Raw genomic sequence first — 23027 nt, 5'->3', positions numbered from 1 at the left:
AGTGCATGACTGGAATCGGTTATGCCCCATATAACTCTTTCATAGTCAGAGATACAGTGAATACTAGATTATATGTCCGGAAGTGTCTGTTCGGACTTGGTCAAAGCTCATTCCGGGACTGAGTTATTCGGGACATGACCCGATATTCGACATATTCGACATGTTCGTCACGCTCACTGTATCCGGACTTGGTTGTTCATTAGTTCATTTATGATTAATGAGACCTCCAGTGCATACTTTTACTATTTCACAGGGCTATTTGTGGACTAATGCTTCAGTTCATTGCCTCAGCGGGATAATGATTCGCGCTATAATGCTGTGTCGGGAAGAAGTGAGGTCCGGGTTTTGCAGCGTTTGGTTTGTTACTAAGGGGGGGGGGGTTGGGGGGGACATTGTTTATTGGGGAGCGGTTTTATGTGCTTTCATCTATCTATTCAGATATCAAAGTCAATGCTTAATCTTTGGAATCAGACCGTTACGGAAAATATCTTCTTTAGGACACAACTATGACTAGAATTGTCACTTGGAACGTGAAGGGGTTAAAGTCACCACACAAGAGAATCATGGTCCTAAGACATTTGAAACGCCTACACACAGACGTGCTTTGCTCCAGGAGACTCATTTGTCAAAATCTGATTTTCATTGAATGCAACGTCTGTGGGTAGGTCAGGTCCTTGGTTCTCCGGCAGATGGATCCGGGGGGGTGCTGCTTTTGATACATAGATGTTTACAGTGTAAAATCGTAAATAGTAAGGAAGATAACGAGGGCAGACTCCTTCATGTTCTTCTTCAATTACCAACAAAAACCTTAAGCATTTATAACGTCTATGGACCAAATGAGAGCAACACTATTTTTTTGGATAACCTATGCAACATGGTCATGCAAGATACAACACCACTCTGTATAATAGCGGGAGACATGAATACGGTTATGTCCTTCTCAGAGGATAGACGAAGCGATGCAAAACATCAACCTAAACCTAGAACTAGAGATGTAATATTAGGTAGAATTGCGGCTGACCTACACATGCACGATGTTTGGAGATCCACCCATCCAGAAGATAGGGAATTCACCCATTTTTTCGAACCTCACAACTCTTGGTCACGTATTGACTATTTCTTGGTCACTGAATCTATTCTGCAGCGTACAATATCAATGGAAATAGGAGATCTAGTCATTTCGGATCACTCCCCGGTGATCATGGAAATTACAGATTCAGTGCCGAGGGGAAGTGATTTTCTTTGGAGGTTCCCTTCAGATCTAGTATCCAATGAAAATCTTGTAGAAATGTTGAATCACTGGTGGTTAGAATATTGGGAGGAAAACTCCCCCACGAGTGAATCCCAGCTGGTTTGGAGAGCAGGTAAAGCAGTACCAAGAGGCAAGATACTGGCATATATTGCCAACTGGAAGAAAAAAGTAAACGTGAAATTACGAGAACTTACAGATCTGCTTAGGAAATCTTACACACAACATTTATTGCACCCCTCTGCATCCACCAAAACAAGCTGGGTGGAGGCTAAAAATGCATATGATAGTTGGCTTAGGAGGAGAGAGGAATTAGAGGGTAAAAAGAAAGAGGCGAAATACTATAAATATGGTAACAAAGCGGGAGGACTCAAGCCCCCTACTCAAATAGCAGCGTTGAGGGATAATAAGGGTTCTCTGTTCACAAAACCCAAACAAATAGTGGATATCTTTAAAAAGCTATATTCTGACCTTTATACCTCCACTGTGAATGCTGAAGTTCAGGGAAAAATATGGCTGGACAGTTTGTCCTTGCCGACGGTCTCTCAGGAGGAGCTAGAGATTTTAAATAAACCTATCACGGTGGAAGAGGTTCAGAGGGTCATTAAAAACTCTAGCAATGGGAAAGCAACGGGACCGGACGGCTTTACTAATGAGTTTTATAAAGCATTGAACCCTCAGATTGCCCCGGTTCTTACATCTCTATACAATCAAATCTTGCAAGCACAAAAGATTCCTCAGGATATGAATACGGCATACATAAAAGTTCTACCGAAGGACTGTACCCTACCTTCATCGTATCGCCCAATATCCCTGATTAATAATGACCTAAAATATATCTCCAAGATTTTGGCAGACAGGTTAGCCACTTTTCTGCCTTGGCTCATTTCCCCCCATTAAGTAGGTTTTGTTCAGGGCAGGTCAGCGGGGTATAATATCCGTCTCCAGCTTTGCTCACCATTGACGAGGAAAAAGTATTTGACAATGTGAACTGGAGATGGTTGAATGAGGTGTTAGATGTGATGGGATTTAAAGGACCTTTTAGAGAATACATCAAGACTTTGTATAGCTCCCCACTAGCTAGGATTTCAATTCCGGGATTCCTGTCAAAGCATTTTGTGTTGCAAAAAGGCACCAGGCAAGGGTGTCCGCTCTCGCCTTTATTATTTAATATTGCCTTAGAACCACTTTCTAGAGCCCTTAACCAGGACCACTCCATTAGAGGAATTAACATCAAATCCCAGACCCTTAAACACGCACTTTTCGCGGACGATCTCTTATTATTCTTATCACATCCCCAAGCTGATATTCCCATACTCTTTAATTTATTAGAGCACTTCGGCCAGCTTTCTGGTTTTAAAGTCAATAGATCTAAGTGTGACCTTCACCTAGTCTAAATCCCAAAATGCTACAAGATTTACCAGTTGCTGTGACAAACACCTGTATTAAATACCTAGGTATAAAAATAGGTAAGACGCCGGATACTTTATACACTCTAAACTATCCTCCTCTATTTAAAAAAATCACTGCGGAGCTCAATTCCTGAACAAATCTACCCATCTCGCTCCTTGGTAGATGCTCGCTGATAAAGATGATGAGTTTTAGCAAACTCTTGTATCCTATGCAGACATTACCTATTCTCCTGAAGCACAGGGATATTCAAAATCTACAAAATATTTTTAGATCGTTTATTTGGCGATCTAAGAGAAGTAGAATATCCTTGAAGACTCTGGCCAGACAAAAACACAGAGGAGGGGTGGGATTTCCTGACATCAGAAAATACAACCTTGCTAGTTTACTGAGACATAGTTTGGACTGGGTGCATAATACGTCACACTACTCAGTTTTACAGGTAGAGAAGGAAATGGCCAGACCTTGGTGCTTAAACGCGCTATTACATACTAAATATGCGCAACTGCCTTCCAGTATAAAGCATAGCATTTTATTCAGAGACACAATAGCCGCATGGAAGGCAGTGAGAAAGATGTTTGATCTTCCCTTTCCAAACGCATGTCCCTTTGGGATCACCTGGAATTTAAGGCCCTATCCATTAATGCCCAATTTGCCCAATGGAAGGCTAGGGGGATTAGTAATGTAGAACACGTATGGAACCGAGAGGAAGGTAAATTTTATACTTTCCAAGAATTTAGGTTGAAATACCAAATGCCGACATCTCACTTCCTGGCATACCAACAATTGATATCATTCTTGTCTTCCAGAATCAGGGAGTTGTCACGTGAATTTTCAACCAACACTTTTGACTCTTCTCTGCTATCCAAAGAACCAAGAAAGGACCTGGCAACCATATATGGTTATTTAAGAGATGTTGACACTAAATTGGGTGATACCTCGCTTTTTAAGTCATGGCTCAAGTTTTTCCCTAATCTGGTTTTACAGGACCAACTTCTAGATGGGTGGATCCTCATAAGAAAGGTGGTGGGCAGTGAGATTTGGTGGGAGACATATTTTAAAATTATGCATAGAGCAATCTATGGATTTTACTTGCCGAAATCTACAAACAAGATGTCGACTGATAAATTGACACACTGTGCGAAATGCAAAATGCCCGACACTGACGTCACTCACGGGCTGTGGGAATGCACTATAGTTCACACCTTTTGGAGGGCTCTTCTTGACATGCTAAGCACCAAATGTAATCTGAAGATTAATATGGATCCAGAGGTCCTCCTATTTCATATTGAGCGGTCAGAGATATCTTCAACAATTCCACCAGCTTTTCATGTGTTGATTTTGGCTTCCAAGAGGTGTCTTTTAAACCATTGGCTGCAATCAAAAGTTCCAACAATAACAGAAGTGGTGCAACAAACTACAAATTGTCTAATACTTGACCGTATACAGGCAGAACAAGCCAAAACTAAACTTACAGCGCCTTTCTTTAAAAAATGGAGGCAGTACATGGAGGCTTTAATGTCAGACCAGGAAATACTAACACATATAACTCCATTTGTTCATACAGAATGGTATTTGAAATTAGATACCACAGATTCTTGGTATCAACTTCACAAAAAGTTTCCGTCGCCTCTGATAGTGATAGGGTGATGGATGTGGACGGAAGCTGTCTCCGGCTTTCTCTCTTTCTCAGTACTGGGTTTTCAAGGAGGGGTTAGCCGAAAATTGGTTCCTGGATTCATAATTATCGAATCCATAATTCTGAGACCAGCTAGGCATATAATAAATAAGTTTGTAACTCGTGCATATCTGAGATGGGGGTTTGTTTTGGGAGGGGGGAGGGAGGTGAGGGTTTAGTGGGTTTAAAAATAAGAAAAAATAGAAAATTTTGGTCATGTTCAACTCTGTACCTTTCCTGGTGAGAAATGATTCATGGAAAATAAGATTGTAAACATTTATTGTACACCGATGCATATCCTTTCTGTCTGATTTGTGATCGTACATGTACTTTTCAATAAAGAGAAGTTTAAAAAAAAAAAAAGAGGGGACCCACCATCTAAAGTGTAGAGATTGAAAAACATCAGAAAATGTCTGGATCCCTGATCTGATGGCCCATACCAAGTCCTGCTTACTATAGAGATGTCTGATAGGAAAGGCCTCTTGGATTAACACCAGCCATTCGAAGAAGATTCTGAACCCAGAAGCAGAACTATGCCAGCTTTGATTCCCTACATCGTTGCGCGACTAATTGCTATTTGTGTGGCCATTAATGAACATTTAGTAGGCGATTGGGACAATAAGTTTGTGACTTATCATCAAACAGAGTCACGTTTATTTAATATGGCAGATTGCTGGGTCTGCACATACTTACTAGTTTCATCTGAAACAATGCTGTACTTGGTTGTTCTCCTGGGAGAGGAAGAATTATTGTCTGCCTTATGCACTGGTTTTCTCTTTAAGCCCAGTAACAGGTGGATGAATACAAGTGGGCCTCTCCTCCCTAGTGGAAAGCTAATTTTCCACAAAGAGCCAATAAGAAGTTTTAGCAGTATAGAGATGTGGATGAGGTGTCAAAGAGAGTTAACATCTCTAACAAGAAGGGGGAAGACATAGAATTCCTAGTGAAGGTTAGTTTGTCCACCCACGTTTTTTTAAAAAAAAGTGGCAAGTATAGTATAAAACACATAAAAAGGCACACTTTTTTGCACAAATGACGCCTGTGCAAAAAAAACTATGACTTTTTGACACCACTTATTACTTTTCTGGCACACCAGGGAAGGGGATTGCTGACATCTATACGTGGAACTAGAGAGGAGCACTATTTTGCATACTTTTTCCCAGTAAGTTTTGACCTAAATAATTTCTCCCCCTAAATAATTTCTTCCTATACAAGGAGAATCAGAACCTAGTTTGTCAGTAAAGTAGAACATTTGTATTTACATCTACAGGCTGAAACCTGTAGAAACCTAATATTTCATGCAGCTGATGGTTATAATGCTTCCAGTCTGAGAGGTTCTCTAGGAGCTAAATATCTTGGACTCCATACTGACAGTTTATTTTTCCTCCTCTTCCACGCTGTAGGAATCTATCAGGACTGGAGAAACATGTGTGCAGCTTTCTACAGTTAAAGGGGTTGACCCTCCTGTCCTGCTCCCACCACGCCCCCTCCTGTCCTGCTCTCACCACGCCCCCTCTTGTCCTGCTCTCACCACGCCTCCTCCTGTCCTGCTCTCACCACGCCCCCTCCTGTCCTGCTCTCCCCACACCCCCTCCTGTCCTGCTCTCCCCACACCCCCTCCTGTCCTGCTCTCCCCACGCCCCCTCCTGTCCTGCTCTCACCACGCCCCCTCCTGTCCTGCTCTCACCACGCCCCCTCCTGTCCTGCTCTCACCGCGCCCCCTCCTGTCCTGCTCTCACCGCGCCCCCTCCTGTCCTGCTCTCCGCACGCCCCCTCCTGTCCTGCTCTCCGCACGCCCCCTCCTGTCCTGCTCTCACCATGCCTCCTCCTGTCCTGCTCTCACCATGCCCCCTCCTGTCCTGCTCTCAGCACGCCCCCTCCTGTCCTGCTCTCACCTCGCCCCCTCCTGTCCTGCTCTCACCATGCCCCCTCCTGTCCTGCTCTCCCCACACCCCCTCCTGTCCTGCTCTCACCATGCCCCCTCCTGTCCTACTCTCACCACGCCCCCTCCTGTCCTGTTATTGGAAGGCACGCCCCCTCCTGCCCTGCTCTCACCGCGGCCCCTCCTGTCCTGCTCTCACAGCTGCCTCACTTGTCCATCCCTGCTCCAGCCATGTAGGAGCTACCTGGTCCATGCCTGAAGGAGTGCTGCTGTCTGGGTCCTAGAAGCACGCTGCTTGTATCAGAGGTGCCTTATGCAGGGCTAGAGGGGCTTAGCAGGAGGATTCTTAAAAGCTGAGATAAAGGAACTTTTGCAGAAGGAAGGGAGACAGAGGAGAAGCTGTGAGGGCTGATAGGAGCTCACTGTTTGAGGACTCCACCCTCTTTGTATCTCCTGTACTGAGAACAGGGGCGTAGCTAAAGGCTCATGGGCCCTGGTGCAAGAGTTCAGTTTGGGCCCCCCCTCTTCCCTCAGCGCTGGTGCAGCTAGCTTTTCTGCTACCCAAGGCAAATATTGAAATGTTAAAGGGGTTGTACTCTTTTTACTACTGATGACCTATCCTCAGGATAGGTCAGCAATATCAGATCTGCCGGGGTTCTTCGGCACCCCGGATGATCAGCTATTTGAAGAGAGGGCAGCGCTCATATGAGAGCTGCTTTCTCTGTTCTGTTCACCTGCTCGCCGTAGCATTTGCAGTGATGAGCAGGAAAACAGAGCAGAGAAGGCAGCGCGCATACAAAAAAAAAAAAGCAGACAACCCCTTTAACCCCTTAAGGACTCAGCCCTATTTCACCTTAAAGACCCGGACATTTTTTGCAAGTGGTGATAACTTTAAAACGCTTCGATTTATCCAGGCCATTCTGAGAATATTTTTTCGTCACATATTGTACTTCATGACACTGGTAAAATGAAGTCAAAAAAATAAATTTTTATTTATCAAAAAATACCAAATTTACCAAAAATGTGTAAAAAATTGCAAATTTCCAAGTTTAAATTTCTCTACTTCTATAATACATAGTAATACCTCCAAAAATAGTTATTACTTTACATTCCCCATATGTCTACTTCATGTTTGGATCATTTTGGGAATGATATTAAATTTTTTGGGGATGTTACAAGGCTTAGAAGTTTAGAAGCAAATCTTGAAATTTTTCAGAAATTTTCAAAAACCCAATTTTTAGGGACCAGTTCAGGTCTGAAGTCACTTTGCGAGGCTTACATAATAGAAACCACCCAAAAATGACCCCATTCTATAAACTACACCCCTCAAGGTATTCAAAACTGATTTTACAAACTTTGTTAACCCTTTAGGTGTTCCACAAGAATTAATGTAAAATAGAGATACAATTTCAAAATTTCACTTTTTTGGCCCCATTTAAGAAACTACGGGATAGGGTGGCAGTATTGTTGGTACTAGTTTAGGGTACATATGATTTTTGGTTGCTCTATATTACACTTTTTGTGAGGCAAGATAACAAGAAATAGCTGTTTTGGCACCGTTTTTATTTTTTGTTATTTACAACATTCATCTGACAGGCTAGATCATGTGATATTTTTATAGACCAGGTTGTCACGGATGCGGCGATACCTAATATGTATACTTTTTTTTTTTATGTAAGTTTTACACAATGATTTCTTTTTGAAGCAAAAAAAATCATGTTTTAGTGTTTCCATAGTCTGAGAGCCATAATTTTTTCTGTTTTTGGGCGATTATCTTAGGTAGGGTAGGGTATGATTTTTGCGGGATGAGATGACGGTTTTATTAGCACTATTTTGGGGTGCGTGTGACTTTTTTATTGCTTGCTATTACACTTTTTGTGATGTAAGGTGACAAAAAATGGTTTATTTAGCACAGTTTTTATTTTAAACTTTTTACGGTGTTCATCTGAGGGGTTAGGTCATGTGATATTTTTATAGAGCCAGTTGAGACGGACACGTCGATACCTAATATGTATACTTTTTTTTTATTTATGTAAGTTTTACACAATGATATAATTTTTTGAAGCAAAAAAAAAAATCATGTTTTAGTGTCTCCATATTCTGAGAGCCATAGTTTTTTTCAGTTTTTGGGCGATTATCTTAGGTAGGGTCTCATTTTTTGCAGGATGAGATGTCGGTTTGATTTGCACTATTTTGGGGTACATATGACTTTTTGATCGCTTGCTATTACACTTTTTGTGATGTAAGGTGATAAAAAATGGTTTATTTAGCACAGTTTTTATTTTTATTTTTTTTACGGTGTTCATCTGAGGGGTTAGGTCATGTGATATTTTTATAGAGCCGGTCGATACGAACGCGGCGATACCTAATATGTATACTTTTTTCCCCCCTATTTTTTACCAATTTTTTTTAACTTTATTTGGGGGACATGATGTTTTTGTTTATTTTTACTTGAAACTTGAATTTTTTTGGGGGGGGACTTTATTTTCAACTTTTTTCCCACAGAATTTTTTGTCCCACTTTGGGACTTGAACTTTTGGGGGTCTAATCCTTTACAATGCATTCCAATACTTCTGTATTGGAATGCATTGGCTGTATGAGTAATACTGTGTGTATTACTCATGCAGCTTCCGGCCTGTGAGATCCAGGGGGCTGGATCTCACAGGCTCGTCACCGGAAGGCAGAGCTATGCCTTCCTTAGGCATCGCGCTGCCTTCCATGCCATCGGGTCCCCCCTATAGCCGCTTGGGGACCCGATGGCACCGCCACACACCGCCGCAAACCGCAGGTAAAGCCGCAAACCGCAGGTCTGAATTGACCTGCGGTTTGCAGCGATCGCCAACACAGGGGGGTTACGGGACCCCCCCGCGCATTTAGCCAAGGTGCCTGCTCAATGATTTGAGCAGGCACCGGGTTCCGATCACCGCTCGCCAGACCCCCAGTCAGACCTCTCCAGACCCCCCAGTCAGACCTCTCCAGACCCCCCAGTCAGACCTCTCCAGACCCACCAGTCAGACCTCTCCAGACCCCCAGTCAGACCTCTCCAGAGCCCCCAGTCAGACCTCTCCAGACCCCCAGTCAGATCTCCAGACCCCCAGTCAGATCTCCAGACCCCCCAGTCAGATCTCCAGACCCCCCAGTCAGACCTCCAGAACCCCCTATTAGACCACTTCAGACCCCCAGTCAGACCTTCAGACCCCCCAGTCAAACCTCCAGACCCCCCCCATTAGACCACCAGACCCCCCATTAGACCACTTCAGACCCCCAGTCAGACCTCCAGACCCCCATTCAGACTTCCAGACCCCCCATTAGACCACTTCAGATCCCCAGTCAGACCTCCAGACCCCCCAGTCACACCTTCAGACCCCCCAGTCAGACCTCCAGACCCCAATTAGACCTCTGCAGACCCCCCCCCCCCCCCCCCCATTAGACTTCCATATCAGACCTCAGATCAGACTGTAAAATAATAAAGTAACTTACCTCTCCTGCCGCCAATCTCCTTGTCCTGGCTGTCTTCTCTTCTCAGGGCCCACGCTGCAGTCACCTGACCTCCTGGAGCCTCAGGTCAGAGTGCGCTCTGTACGTCCTGACGCTGCAGGCAGCCAGGACACAGCAGCGCGGGCCGTGAGAAGAGCAAGCAGGAGGAGAGATAAGTACTGTACAGCGCTCACAGCGCTTCTCTCCCCCTCCTCCTGCAGACTAGTGAGCGCTTCCATTATGGAAGAGCTCGCTAGTATTCCCTTTATAAGATGCACTGCATCTTATAAAGAAAAAAGTACAGTACCACTGGCATAGGGGGCCGGTCGCAACAGCGACCGCTGCGACCCCTATAGTTACGCCAGTGACTGAGAGGATCCTGCCTGCATGTGAGGATGTAGCAGGGCCAGGAAGGTGCTATGGACCACAAACTGTGAGCAATCCCAGTGTCTGTCCTGTTTATGGCCCCTCTGCTCTGTGATGTTATCACTGACATGTTTATGACAGCCAGACCAACAGTTTAACCCCTTCTGGGATTTAAGTTATGGCTGAGGTCAGTGATATCAGCAGCAGTCACTAGTCTCACCATTTATAAATGTGTGCCCTCTCCTTCCTGCACACTGTATATAGTGATATATGACCCATACAGTGATATACATACAGTGATATGTGACCCCCATCACTGTATACTGCATATACTGATGTGTGACCCCCAACACTGTATACTGTATATACTGATGTGTGACCCCCACCACTGTATACTGTATGCACTGATGTGTGACCCCCACCATTGTATACTGCATATACTGATGTGTGACCCCCATCACTTTAGGGTCCATTCACACGTCCGCAACGTGTTTTGCGAATCCACGGAGCCGCAAAACACGGACAGCGACAATGTGTGTTCCGTATTTTGCGGACCGCACATTGCCGGCACTATAGAATATGCCTATTCTTGTCTGCAATTGCGGACAAGAATAGGACATGTTCTATTTTTTTCGGGAACGGAATTGCGGACCCGGAAGTGCGGGTCTGCAAATTCTGTGTCCGGGCAGCATATCGTGCTGCCCCATAGGAATGAATGGGTCCGCAATTCCGTTCCGCAAAATGCGGAACGAAATTGTGGATGTGTGAATGGACCCTTATACTATATATACTGATGTGTGACCCCGCCACTGTATACTGTATATACTGATGTGTGACCCGCACCACTGTATATAGCAGGGATGGCCAACATGCGGCTCTCCAGCTGTTGCAAATCTACAACTCCCAGCATGCCCAGACTGCCTATAGCTATCAGCCTACAGCAGGGCATGGTGGAAGTTGTAGTTTTACCACAGCTAGAGAGCAACAGGTTGGCCATTTCTGGTATATAGAGATCCGTGACCCCCTGCACACAGTATATAAAGATGTGTGACCCCCTGTACATTGAAACTACACCCCTCAAGGTATTCAAAACTGATTTTACAAACTTTTTTAACCCTTTAGGTGTTCCACAAGAATTTATGCAAAATAGAGATACAATTTCAAAATTTCACTTTTTTGGCAGATTTTCCATTTTAATAATTTTTTTCCAGTTACAAAGCAAGGGTTAACAGCCAAAAAAAACTCAATATTTATGGCTCTGATTCTGTAGTTTACAGAAACACCCCATATGTGGTCGTAAACTGCTGTACGGGAACATGGCAGGGCGCAGAAGGAAAGGAATGCCATACGGTTTTTGAAGGCAGATTTTGCTGGACTGGTTTTTTGACAACAGGTCCCATTTGAAGCCCCCCTGATGTACCCCTAGAGTAGTAACTCCAAAAAAGTGACCCCATTTTGGAAACTACAGGATAGGATGGCAGTTTTATTGGTACTAATTTAGGGTACATATGATTTTTGGTTGCTCTATATTACACTTTTTGTGAGGCAAGGTAACAAGAAATAGCTGTTTTGGCATCGTTTTTATTTTTTGTTATTTACAACATTCATCTGACAGGCTAGATCAAGTGGTATTTTTATAGACCAGGTTGTCATGGACGCGGCAATACCTAATATGTATACTTTTTTATTTTTTATGTAAGTTTTACACAATGATTTCATTTTTGAAACAAAAAAAATTAATGTTTTAGTGTCTCCATAGTTTGAGAGCCATAGTTTTTTCAGTTTTTGGGTGATTATCTTGGGTAGGGTATGATTTTTGCGGGATGAGATGACGGTTTGATTGGCACTATTTTGAGGTGCGTATGACTTTTTGATCGCTTGCTATTACACTTTATGTGATGTAAGGTGACAAAAAATGGCTTTTTTTACACCGTTTGTATATTTTTTTTTACAGTGTTCATCTGAGGGGTTTGGGCATGTGATTTTTTTATAGAGCAGGTTATTACGGACACGGCGATACCTAATATGTATACTTTTTTTAAAAAAAAAATGAAGTTTTAGTGTATCCATATTCTGAACAATATTTATTTTTATTTTTTGGGAGATTTTCTTAGATAGGGGCTCATTTTTTGCGGGATGAGCTGACGGTTAGATTGGTACTATTTTGGTGGGCATACTCCTTTTTAATCGCTTGCTGTTGTACTTTTTGTGATGTAAAGTGACAAAAAAATTGTTTATTTAGCACAGTTTTTATTTTTTATTTTTTACGGTGTTCATCTGAGGGGTTAGGTCATGTGATATGTTTATATAGCCAGTCGATACGGACGCGGCGATACCTAATTTTTCCCAATTTTTTTTACTTTATTTGGGGAAAATGACGTTTTTGTTTATTTTTACTTAAAAATGTAAATTTTTTGGGGGGGAAATCTTTATTTTTTAAACTTTTTTTTTCACTTTATTTTTTGTCCCACTTTGGGACTTCAACTATTGGGGGTCTAATCCCCTTTACAATGCATTCCAATACTTCTGTATTGGATTGCATTGGCTGCCTTCCATGCCATCGGGTCCCCCCTACAGCTGCATGGGGACCTGATGGCACCGCTGCCCGCCGCCGTCCGCAATATGAAAAGCCGCAAACCGCAGGTATGAATTGACCTGTGGTTTGCGGCGAAAGCCGGCACGGGGGGGGGGGGGTCACGGGACCCCCCCGTGCATTGACCCAAGGTGCCTGCTCAATGATTTGAGCAGGCACCTTGTTCCGATCACCGCCCACCGCGCGGCGGTGATCGGAAATACACAGGACGTACCGGTACGCCCTGTGTCCTTAAGTACCAGGACATCAGGACGTACCTGTACGCCCTGTGTCCGGAAGAGGATAACTGTATTGATCATTGTTAGGTCAATATTGACTGATTTTAAACACAATGATAATGGTCCTGTCCGAATCGGCTTAAAACTTCGGTGGTCAGGCATGTTGTACATTATGAATAGTGTTGAGCGCGAATATTCAAAAAGCAAATTTTTAGCGCAAATATTGGCACTTCTTCTAGCTTGTGGGCCAATGTGAAGGCTTTGTCACAGCTTAGCAACATCCCTAGCAACCAATAGAAAAGTTGCCTGCCCCTTTCTATACAAGTTGCACGTATTGCGAAAAAATATGCGCATAATTAATTGCCGAAAATAAGCAAGCGCAAATATATTGGAGCACTCTATCTGCATGTAAAGCTATTCTAATGTTCTGCCATGCCAACCATTTTCTCCAGTCTCTGATACCAGCTTGAAAAATGTGGCATAGATGACCCACGCCTATATTTTGCACGCATTATGCAAATAATACATTGCCGATTTTCGCAATCAAGAATATAATCTCGAATTCGCGAATATATGATGAATATTCTACAAAATATTAGCAAAATATCGCTAATTTGAATATTGCCCCTGCCGCTCATCACTAATTATGAACACAGTGATCCAATTAATATACACAATTTATGGAAAATTAATCCATACTTGCTTACGTGGAATTTTCTTCATTGCAGTTCGAATCAACCACATCCACGTTGTCATACAGGCTGAAATTTGTATTTGTCAGGTCCAGCTGAGTTTGATTCTTAAATCTGATTATTATTCTCTTGACTCCAAATAGAATACAAGTTTGGCCATTTTTGGTGACATTGACAGTACTTTGAGGAGGGAGATCACTTCCATGAGACATTTCTCCTGTCTCTTTTCTTACTATGTTGTAATATATGCCCTGTATAAAAGCACACATGTGAGACTTATAACCATAAAAATAGATTCATATCTATTAAAATACACATCGATTTTTAACAAGTTGTTTATTTTAAAGGGGTTTCTAGGAGTTAGATATTGATGGCCTATCATCAGGATAGGTCATCAATATTGGATTGGTTGGGGTCTGACTCCCAGCACCCCTAACAATTAGCTTTTTGAGGAGGTCATAGTGCAACTTGGTATTGCAGCTCAGCCCTATTCACTTGAATGGACGGAGCTGCACCTAAGCCACATGATGGATGAATGTGACGTCACTGGCCTAAGAAGAGGCTGTAGCCACTCACTGGAGTCCTGCAGCATCTTCAAACAACTGATCAGTGGGGTGGGGTTAAAATAACGGACAACCTCTTTAAAGCCAGTTTTCAATGCCAGGGTATGTTCACACGCAGTGATGATCAGTTTGCATTGTTCGCTGCGGGCTGCCATCTTTAGTAAGATAGACTCACCCGTCCGGCGATGCACAGGTAAGCCCTTACCTGTGCTGGGAGCCGGTACAGGCACAGGTAAGGGCTTACCTGTGCATCGCCGGACGGGTGAGTCTACCTTACTAAAGATGGCAGCCCGCATGTGTTCGCTGGTGAACACTGCGAACTGACCATCACTGTTCACACATGGTAGATATGCTGTGGATTGCATGCAGAAAATCTGGAATGTATTTTCAATACCAGCAAAATGGATATGATTGTAGCAAATCTTACAGCTAAAACTGACCTACAGTGTAGATTTAAAAAGGACCCCCATCCACAATAGGTTATTGACGGCCAGACCTGGAACCAGTCCCCACTACTCCCCCTAAAAGATGATGCCGGGGGAGAGAAGGATTGTGCATGTTGATAAACCACCATCAGCAGTGTCTGATAGCAGCTTTTTCCTCTCCCCATTGAAAACACACAATCGGGTAAACTGGCCGCTTGTAACGGTCACGTACACACACAGGGGGGAGGATAGTGACCACTGCGCTCCACCCTCACCCCTGGCCCTGCGTACTTGCCTCATGAGTCCTGATGACAGGGGATAACTGGACGGCAGTCCCTAACTTAGGATATGTGCGGGAAGGACAGACAAGACAAATAACGGATAGTGAACGGACCGGGTCAAAACCAAGAGGACAACTCAGTACAGAGGGATAAGCAAAGAATGGTCAGGAGAAGCTAGGGTCATAAATACCAGGAGAGTCGAGAAGTACCAAAGGAGTCCGCAAAGAATAGTCAGGTGGAAGCCGAGGTCAAAATACCAGGAGGGATGCGCAGTACAGGAGGAGCAGGCAAAGGATCATCAGGGAACAGGATCAGGTAAGTATACAGGTATCCAACAAACGCCAGGAACCTAAATTAACAGGCAACCTGTGGCCAGCAGGCTGCCTGTATTTATAGTGGGGAGTGAGGGTCATGTGACGTGGCCAGCGTCACATGACCGACAGACCGACCAGTCGAGCACCGAGTGATCAGCTCGGTGCTCAAGGCAGACCTAGGAGCAGGGAGCCTCCCAGCTAGCAAAGCCGCCCTGGGAGCGAGGTCAAACACAGATCCTCACTCCTGAAGCTAAGCAGCAGGTCTGCGGCTGATGGGAGACCGAGTGCGCCTTCGGCACACCGTTACAGTACCCCTCCTTTTACGAGGGGCCACCGGACCCAAGACTTCAGGTGATGGCCTTTCAGGGTGTTCTAAATGAAATTTTCGAACAGGTCTAGGAGCATGAACCTCCCTGGTAGGTACCCAAGATCTCTCTTCAGGTCCATACCCCTTCCAGTGAATCAGGTACTGCAAGGAATTACGCACCTTCCTGACATCCACTATTTTAGACACCACATAATCGACAGCATCATTAACAAGAACCGGCAGAGGCGAGGCTTTCGATGGTACTACCGGTTCAAAATATTTTTTAAGTAGAGATTTATGGAATACATTATGAATGGGGAATGACTCGGGCAGCTCCAACCTAAATGATACCAGGTTAATCACCTCCGTGATCTTATATGGTCCAATAAAACGAGGAGCAAACTTTTTAGAATCTACCTTAAGAGAGAGATTCTTGGAGGACAACCATATCTTATCGCCAACCTGAAAACTCACCCCCTTGAACGTCTCCTATCGGCATAGAGTTTCTGAGAACTTTGAGCCTTTTCTAAGTTCGATTGAACCCGGGCCCAAACTGTGCACAGTTCAGAGGAGAGCCTATCCGCCTCAGGGTTAGAGGAGAAGACGGATGACCCAGAATGAAAACGGGGATGGAAACCATGGTTACAAAAGAAAGGTGAAACCCCAGCAGAAGAATTGACATGGTTATTCAAAGCAAATTCAGCCAATGGAAGAAATTTAACCCATAATTGCTGGTCATCAGCAACATACAACCTCAAGAATTGTTCCACAGACTGATTAAGGCGTTCAGTGTGCCCATTACTCTCAGGGTGGTAGGCAGAGGAAAAAGACAATGAAATTTGAAATTTTTGACAGAAGGCCCTCCAGAATTTGGACACAAACTGCACACCCCTGTCAGAAACAATATTTTCCGGGATACCATGCAATCAAACAATTTCTTTCACAAAAATAGACGTCAGGGTTTTGGCATTCGGGAGTTTAGACAGGGGAATGAAATGGACCATCTTGCTAAACCTATCGATCACTACCCAAACCACAGTCTTACCCTCCGCCGGCGGTAGGTCAGTTATAAAGTCCATCGAGATATGGGACCAGGGTCTACTGGGAATGGGTAGGGGTCGTAGGTTACCAGCAGGGCGAGTCTTAGGTGTCTTGGACCTGGCACAAACCTCACATGCTGACGCGTAGGACTTGACATCCCTAGTTAGAGTGGGCCACCAATAAGATCTAGAAACCAGATCCTTAGTGCCCTCAACACCCGGATGTCCACAAAAGGCAGAATCGTGACACTCACCCAACAGCTGGAGACGAAATTGTACGGGAACAAACAACTTATCTGTTGGGGTGGATACCGGTGCCAGATGTTGTTCAGCCCTAATGCGAGCCGAGATATCCTGGGTTAGAGCTGCTATGAAGACTTTTGCTGGTAGGATAGATTCAGGTGGTACCTCAGTAGGTTGAAAAGCATGGAAGCTCCGAGATAATGTGTCCGCCTTCACATTTTTACTTCCCGGCCTGAACGTAATGTAAAAATCAAAATGAGTAAAAAACAGAGACCATCTGGCTTGACGGGGATTCAACCTCTTAGCAGACTCAAGAAACATAAGGTTTTTATGGTCAGTGACAACAGTTACACAATGCCTTGCCCCCTCCAGAAAATGCCTCCACTCCTCAAATGCCCATTTAATGGCCAGCAGCTCCCTATTCCCTATGTCGTAGTTTCTCTCCGTGGGAGAAAATTTCCTGGAGAAGAAGGCACACGGTCTCAGGTTAGTGAGGCTAGCAGGACCTTGTGAAAGAACTGCTCCTGCGCCGTCCTTGGACGCATCCACCTCCACAATAAAAGGTCTCTCTTGATCAGGCTGGATCAGAATGGGAGCGCTACTGAATGCCTTTTTTAATTTTTCAAATGAAGAAATTGCCTCAGTAGACCAATTCTCCAAATCCGTCCCTTTCTTAGTAAGGTCGGTCAACGGTTTAGCAATTACAGAAAAATTCATAATAAATTTACGATAGTAATTGGTGAAACCTAAGAACCGTTGTAAGGCCTTTAAGGATGAAGGTCTTACCCATTCCTTAATTGCTAGTACCTTACCAGGATCCATCTTGAAGGCGTGAGGAGTCAGAACATGCCCTAGAAACAGAATCTCCTGTACACCAAAGACACATTTCTCTTGCTTAGCGGATAGCTGATTCTCCCTCAACACCTCTAATACTTGTTTAACATGAGACACATGGGATTCGAAGTCAGGAGAGAATATCAAAATGTCGTCAAAATAGACGATAACAAATTTACCTAAGAACTCCCTAGGAATGTCATTCATAAAGTTTTGGAACACAGCTGGGGCATTGCTGAGTCCAAAAGGCATCACCTGATATTCAAAGTGTCCTGCTGGAGTATTGAAAGCCGTCTTCCATTCGTCTCCCTCGTTGATTCGGATTAGATTGTATGCCCCTTTCAGGTCAATCTTGGAAAACCAGGTTGCCCCCAGAACCTGGTTAAATAAATCCGGAATCAATGGGAGGGAGTATCTATTCTGGACAGTGATTTTATTTAATCTCCGGTAATCGATACATGGCCTAAGACCACCATCTTTTTTCTTAACAAAGAAAAACCCCGCCCCCATAGGAGAGACAGAAGGTCTAATATGCCCTTTACCAAGGCTCTCCTCAATATAATCTTCCATGGCCTTGCGTCCGGGCTTAGAAAGATTATAAATTCGCCCCTTAGGAAACTTGGCCCCATCTACTAGCTCTATAGTACAATCATAAGGTCTATGGGGGGGTAGAACCTCCGGGGTTGGTGATGAGAATACATCAGAATATTCCCCAACAACAGTGGGTAAAGTATCAGACTTTACTGAGACCCCAGCCTGTACAACGGACAAGCACGAGTCACACTTAGGCCCCCATCTCACCAACTCCCCCTTGGACCAATCTATAGTGGGGTTATGTAGTCGGAGCCAAGGCAACCCTAGTACCACCTCAATCGGTAGGTTCTCCAGGACTAAAAGGGATCATCTCACTGAGTGGCACACACCCACGGTTAGAGAAATCTCTAAAGTACATGAGCTCACCGCACCACCAATAAGAGGAGTAGCATCAATAGCCATGACATGGATAGGAGTTGGTAAAGCAAACATTGGAATACCCAATCTTACAGCGTACTCAGAGTCAATAAAGCTGGCCGCTGAGCCAGAATCAATAAAGGCCTTACCCGGCCATTTATCTACCCCCAGAGAAATCGTAATGGGTACCAAAAGCTTACATTTAGAAAAATCAGGGTGTACCTGGTCTTTAGGTTGCCTTGCCTTAGGAGACTTGACAGAGAGGACCTTCTTAGGTCACTGGTTGATCCAATGGTCAGGATCTCCACAGTAAAAGCATTCTCCACGTCTGCGGCAAAGATTCCCTCGGGCCATGCCAACCTGCATGGGTTCCTCGGTGGAGACCTCAGCGTTGTCTCTAGGATAGGCCTCTGGCTGGACCACCATCTGGGAAGAAAACTGTCGTTCCTGTCGTCTCTCTCTAACCCGTCGGTCAAGTCGGACAACAAGGGTCATCATCTCCTCTAAGGTCTCTGGAAGTTGATAACTGACCAGAAGATCCTTTAAATTATCAGACAAACCTGACCTGAACTGACGCTTCACGGCTGGTTCGTTCCATCCTGTTCCATCCTGAGGGGACACACCACCTTCTGAATTGGGTGCAATAATCCTCCGCAGCTAGATAGCCCTGAACCAGTGCCTTAAGAGCCATCTCGGCTACCAGAGCCCTGTCTGGTTCATCATAGAGGGTACCCAGGGCCTGAAAGAACCCCTCCACAGAAGTTAAACAACTGGCGCCAGCAGGTAAAGAGAACGCCCAGTCCTGGGGATCACCCTGTAGTCGGGAAATGATAATGCCCATGCGTTGACTCTCGGGGCCAGAGGACACGGGGCGCAAACGGAAGTAAAGTCTGCAACTGTCCTTAAAAGAGAGAAACTTCTTCCGGTCTCCAGAAAAAGGTTCTGGGAGCTTAATCTGGGGCTCAAAATGCGGACTGGAGGCCTGAGGAGTGGAATAACCTTGCCCTAACTCAAAAGAACTGAGTTTTTCCCCTAGCTCCTGCACCATCTGCGTCAGATTACAGACATGGTCAGTCAGGGTCACCAGAGGATTCATTATGCAGTGGTTATTGGGCCTGTTAATCTGTAACAGTCGCGTACACACATACACAGGGGGGAGGATAGTGACCACTGCGCTCCACCCTCACCCCTGGCCCTGCCTACTTGCCTCAAGTCCTGATGACAGGGGACAACTGGACGGAAGTCCCTAACTTAGGATACGTGCGGGAAGGACAGACAAGACAAATAATGGATAGTGAACGGACCGGGTCAAAACCAAGAGGACAACGCAGTACAGAGGGATAAGCAAACAATGGTCAGGAGAAGCCGGGGTCATAAATACCAGGAGAGTTGAGAAGTACCAAAGGAGTCCGCAAAGAATAGTCAGGCGGAAGCCGAGGTCAAAATACCAGGAGGGATGCGCAGTACAGGAGGAGCAGGCAAATGATCGTCAGGGAACAGGATCAGGTAAGTATACAGGTATCCAACAAACGCCAGGAACCTAAATTAACAGGCAACCTGTGGCCAGCAGGCTGCCTGTATTTATAGTGGGGAGTGAGGGTCATGTGACGTGGCCAGCGTCACATGACCGACAGACCGACCAGTCGAGCACCAAGTGATCAGCTCGGCGCTCAAGGCCAAAGGAGCAGGGAGCCTCCCACCCTGGGAACGAGGTCAAACACAGATCCTAGCTCCCGAAGCTAAGCAGCAGATCTGCGGCTGATGGGAGACCGAGTGCGCCTTCGGCACCCCGTTACAGCGCTTATGTGTATGGTGGAGTGGGGAGAGATGGCTATTGAAGATATGTGGGCACCTTAGATCTGTCAATTTGTGCTGCAGATTTGGTTGGTTGGAAAAGTGGGTGGAAGTGCTTTTATTATTTTCTCAAAGCCCCCGCAGTTTTCTAGGTCTGCCATCAATGTTTGACATGTTGTAAATGACAAATGTAGATCTGCTTCATCTATATAAGCACAGGAGATTGTTTTTCAGCATTAGGAGAAACACGCAGGCAATTACAGTTAAAAATATCGATATAACCTATAGTGCAAATGCTTATATAGCAATGTCCTCTTATGACCTCTATGAAAGAAGTGAAAGCTTTAGACTGCATTAAATCTGGACTGCTATCGTTTTGTGTGTTTTATTCATATGGTAATGCGACCTTCATACAAATAGTGGCCATAATTACTTTCATAAAGCAGCTTTTTTTGTCCTACAAAGTTTGTGAAGAAACATCAACTGAGACTGATATCAGAGCCAAGGCAAAACGCAAAAGTTTGTAGCAGGCATTCTATAGGGTTAATAGGTCCTTGATAAAACTTGCAAGCAGCTGGGCCTACTACTTAAAGGATGCTCTGTGAAGATCAGTAAATTCGCTATATGTAAACTTCTGTGCCTCCTGCTCCCTGTGTAAATCTTCAAAGAACATCCTTTCTGTCTCCATGGTACCATATTCACTTTAAGATGCATTGACAGCCTTAACTGCTTGATAAATATGGTACATACCACTTACAACAGTTGTCAGGACCCTTTTAACCCCTTACAGATGTGTCCGAGTATGGACCTTAAAGAAACATTGGTTTTATTCATCTCTTGATTCTAAAAGCCATAACGGTTTTATATTTTCATCAACCTTGCAATATATTGTCTGTCAGTGTTACACTGACAGGGAGCCTATTAGACCCTGCTATTAAAGTACCTAGCTAGAAAAAGTTAAGGTTTAGTCCCTGTCCATATATTGCCTGTGATGAGGGTTTGCATACATCACGAGCAGTTCCTTTTGTAATTTTATGGGAAAGAATAGATCACTGTGGTTGTCAATAAGAGGGGATCCTGCAAAAAAACATACATAATACAATATACCATTTTCCTTTCAGCCTTAAAATGAATGTCCTGTGTGGTTGAAGCTCCATGTTTCTGATTCAGAGCTCCAAATTCCTTTTAGAGAATAAAATGATAAAATGCTGACTACCTGCAGCCACCACTAGAGGGAGCTTTATGCATGCTGTGTTGTTCTTCTGATATGGAGCTCCAAATCCATTGCAAAGACATATACTTAAACGACTATTTGTTGGCACCAGCTGCTACCACTGGAGAGAGCTCTGTAATTTACTGAATACTGTTTTACATTGATCACAAGAATAACACAGTATACATTAAGCTGCCTCTAGTGGTGGTTGCAGGTAGTCAGCATCTTATCATTTTATTCTCTAACAGGAATTTTGAGCTCTGAATCAGAAAAATGGAGCTTCAACCACACAGGACATTCACTATAAGGATACAACTTTCAGGCATGTGCCTCACTGTGTTCTGCTTTTTATAGATCTACCAGATAATAATAAATCACATCACATCACATTTTGCCATTTTAGGTTAACAGTCTGATATTATAATATGATATAATTTATCGTTGTCATTATTAGCTCCACATCTCACCTGGTTATTATTTCTTTGAGGTAATGTAGAATCCTTTTGTGTGCTTACCATGTTAGGATATCCTACGAAAAAAACAAGATATTAAAATACATCCTATACACATCTCCAATGCTCTTTATTTATGTAAGATATATGCAATCTGTGTATTGATATAAATCAGGAGTAAACTCTGATAGGAGTAGTAGTTCAGATAATTGACATGTTTACAATCATAAGAAACAAGGCAGAGTAAAATAGTAATAATGTCAATTATAAACTATACAGAATATTAAGAAAAAAAAAAGGTCTTACCATAGCTCTGTGTTATTTCTTTCTCTGAAGATGTTTGAAAATTATACCTTGGATAATAGACAGAAAGAACAGAGCAATCACTGTAACAATGTCTATTAATGTTTACATTATTACTATTGTTTGAAGTTTTGTTAAGACTTCAAGGGGTTTATTCGTTAAAAGAAACCATCTGTAGTGTCACCTATAAGTAGCAGTTTACTTCTTTCTGCGGGTTTCGGGTGGTTCCAATGCTACGCTGGGTTCCCCGGACACTGTTGAGCTGTCACCATGTAGATAAAGAATGGTGGTCGCACTGCCCAGTACATAGAGGTCAGTTAGGTAAAGGTATTTCAGATTCTCAAGCTCTTCACAATGCAGCCACACAATAAAATTCAGGGGTCGATGCACTAGAGGACATCCAAACCGCTGTAAGGAAAATTTGGCGCAAAATAGTAAAGTTCAACAAAGATCAAATTCCCAAGGATTATTTTTTATACTCACAAAATAGTGAATTATAAAAGCATAAAACCAAATAGTTCTTTCCTCGTATAACACCCTGGGGTGTTATACGACGAAAGAACTATTTGGTTTTATGATTTTATAATTCACTATCTCTATATTCACAATCTAAAAGCATGAAACCAAATAGTTCTTTCCTCATATAACACCCTGGGGTGTTATACGAGGAAAGAACTATTTTGTTTTATGATTTTATAATTCACTATCTTGTGAGTATAAATAAAAATCCTTGGGAATTTGA

The 23027-nt window shown here is 43.7% G+C and overlaps 1 protein-coding gene across 1 annotated transcript in view; it reads right to left on the bottom strand.

Moving 5' to 3' along the window:
- Positions 1-13777, bottom strand: part of ATP6AP1L (ATPase H+ transporting accessory protein 1 like) — an 85368-nt gene extending 71591 nt beyond the window's left edge. Inside the window, exon 1 of the mRNA XM_040419643.1 lies at positions 13581-13777. Within this exon, the coding sequence (XP_040275577.1) occupies positions 13581-13777 (197 nt within the window). The remainder of the gene's footprint in view (positions 1-13580) is intronic.
- Between the last annotated feature and the right edge of the window lie 9250 nt (positions 13778-23027).

This window comes from Bufo bufo, chromosome 2 (assembly GCF_905171765.1).
Source record: "Bufo bufo chromosome 2, aBufBuf1.1, whole genome shotgun sequence".
Lineage (NCBI taxonomy): Eukaryota > Metazoa > Chordata > Amphibia > Anura > Bufonidae > Bufo > Bufo bufo.
Note: the sequence above shows the minus strand (reverse complement) of the source record. Positions and strands in the feature narration are given on the sequence as shown.